Here is a 2,498-nt window from a genome sequence, read left to right on the forward strand (position 1 = left end):
GCAGGGGGCATTTTCAAACAGTGTCATCATAGCACACATACCTGGTAATGTAAGGCAGATAAGACTGGCAATCAGTAATGTTATACACATGAAAATAATCAACAGAAATATCTGAAAGACAGAAAACAAGCAGGACAGTTAACAAAGAATAAAAAATTAAACTGACTGTAGGAATAATAGGAGAGGCATTTTTTTTTCTGTGACCTCTTTTACTGGATCAACTATGTAACTGGGAGAGAAATGTGACAAGCTTCTAGGCACAAAGTGCCCAATCATTTTTGCTGCTCTGCAGTGGACTCTTTCCAAACTGTCCACATTCTGGACAAACATATCACACAGATCTATTCAATGCCACTGAATAACACAAGTCATTCCAATTTGACCCCAACCAGAACAGGTCCATACCAGAAGTGTAGATCCCTAGCCTACTCTGATAATGAGGGGAAGCTAGGCAGATTCTTCCTTAGCTCCAGGTCCTATACACTTCCTTGACTGACATGCTCTCTGCAAATTCAGGCAGACATGGCTGCAGTGACTACACTCCATTCATATCCAAGTTTTCCCTGCAACTTGAAAAGCTAGAATTTTTTAAAAAGAAAACAAAAACTACATTTTTGTCATTAAATGGGTCTAGAAGTCTGTAGCCACAGGGTGGCTTTAGACCAGTGGTTTTCAACCTTTTTTCATTTGCAGACCCCTAAAATGTTTTGAATGGAGGTGCAAACCCCTTTGAATTGTAAGCATGGGTAGTCACCAGGGATCTCCCAACCCAGCTTGCTGCTGTCCAGGAGACAAGGGCTCTGCTTCATCCAGGCAGGGTGTTTCCTGGCTCCCACAGGTTGGGAGAAGGGGAATTTCCCACCACCCCCGACTTGCTGATGCCCCGGAGAACCCAGCTGCACTGTGGCAGGACAGGGCAGAGCATCACCAGCTCCCTGCATTTGCTGCCAGGAAGTGGGAGTGGGGATTCCCCCCCTCAACCACTTGCTGCTGCCTGGGATGCTTCAACATGGCAGCGGTGTCCCTGCTCATCTGCTCTGTGCTCACATAGGGCAGTGTTTCCCAACCTTTTTCACCCCATGGCACACTTACCTAAATAAAAAAGCACCGTGACACACGGCCAGCTGGACAGCATTTTGGGCTGAAGCCACACTCCCTGCCTGTCTGTGTCCACAGCACCAGGCAGGGGGTGTGGCTCCAACCCAAAATGCCACAGCACACCTGGATGTACCTGACAGCACACCAGTTGGGAAACACTGCCATAAGGGATTAGGAGCAGCGGGCTTATTTCCCCTGCCGGGTGCTGCTTGTGTAGAATGAACTTAGGGCTCAGAACTATGCTGGGGCAGAGGTTTCTTCCTTGTTCTTTCAAAGACGTTTACACTGGAGATGAAGCAATACACCCTGGGATGCCAGAGGATTTGCAGATTGTTCTCACAATACAGTCCTTGTTACACATGCCAATTAAAGCTGGATAACAAACAGCTATAAAGTTAGTACACATTTTTGAGGTCTAACTTTGCAGCTGGTTGGAGCTTTTTATTGTGCAATAGGTACTTTTCATGTGTAGCCTGTCTCAGTTAATTGTGCAATAACTGTAACATGCAGAGGGGAGCACAGACACAAAAATACTGTGTTATCATACAAGAGTTAAGCCAAACCAAATCACAACCAGTCTATGAACCATCACATTCTGAATATCTCCACTATCTAGTGAGTGACATTTTATTTTCGCATTTCCAGTAGACGAAGCAGGAAGAGAGAGATAGTATTAGTTAGAAGCAGGGCAACTATTTATTACAGAAATCACTATAATCTAGTTCAATTTTTATGAATTCTTGACTCTTCTAAGGAAAAGGTAACAGGAACTCCAAGACAGAAGTTACCATCTTAGAATCCAACAGCCTGTCTTCCAAATAATAAGATACCCAAACAAAGAAGCCTTTTTGGCTGCCATTCTTGACATAAAGGTAATTCATGTGCACATGATTCTCATCTAAGCAAAAACAATCCATCACCTATGAACAACTATTTGTCAAAAGCATATGTAATACCCAAGACATTAAAATAAGGAGCCTTACTGAGCTTCTAAGAGACATACCCTCAAAGATTCCTCAAATGAAAGAAATACATCAATTTTCATCATCTTCCACTCCTTTAAAGATATTAAATGTACCTACCCTGAGCGGGAATTTTAAAGGCCTACGATAAGGCTGGAAACCCACAGGTCCTCCTTGTTGAAGTATGGCTTGATGGGCCGCATGAAGACCTTCTCCTACAACTGGAATGGCATTGTTATTGCGAGCATGCTGGTTATTAGGCTGCTGGTTTGCATTGTTTTCATTTTCTTCCTGGTCACCAAGTAAGTAGGAATGAAGGTCCCTGTAGTAACATGCATGAAACAATTGTTCAACTTCCTCTGGATTTACAGCATGAATAAACACACAGAAACACACACTACACAACTATATTTGTTACCGTTCGCTTAAAGCAGGAAT

General features: G+C 43.4%; 1 protein-coding gene across 1 annotated transcript in view; it reads right to left on the reverse strand.

Annotated features, from left to right (window-relative positions):
• MARCH6 (membrane associated ring-CH-type finger 6) overlaps positions 1-2,498 on the reverse strand; it is a 95,065-nt gene that overhangs the window by 17,618 nt on the left and 74,949 nt on the right. The window contains exons 19-20 of the mRNA XM_025198302.1: positions 2,181-2,382; positions 42-111 (exon numbers count right to left, since the gene is read on the reverse strand). Coding sequence (XP_025054087.1) covers positions 42-111; positions 2,181-2,382 — 272 coding nt within the window. The remainder of the gene's footprint in view (positions 1-41; positions 112-2,180; positions 2,383-2,498) is intronic.

The sequence above is a fragment of the Alligator sinensis genome, unplaced genomic scaffold, assembly GCF_000455745.1.
Source record: "Alligator sinensis unplaced genomic scaffold, ASM45574v1 scaffold428_1, whole genome shotgun sequence".
Taxonomy (NCBI): Eukaryota; Metazoa; Chordata; order Crocodylia; family Alligatoridae; genus Alligator; species Alligator sinensis.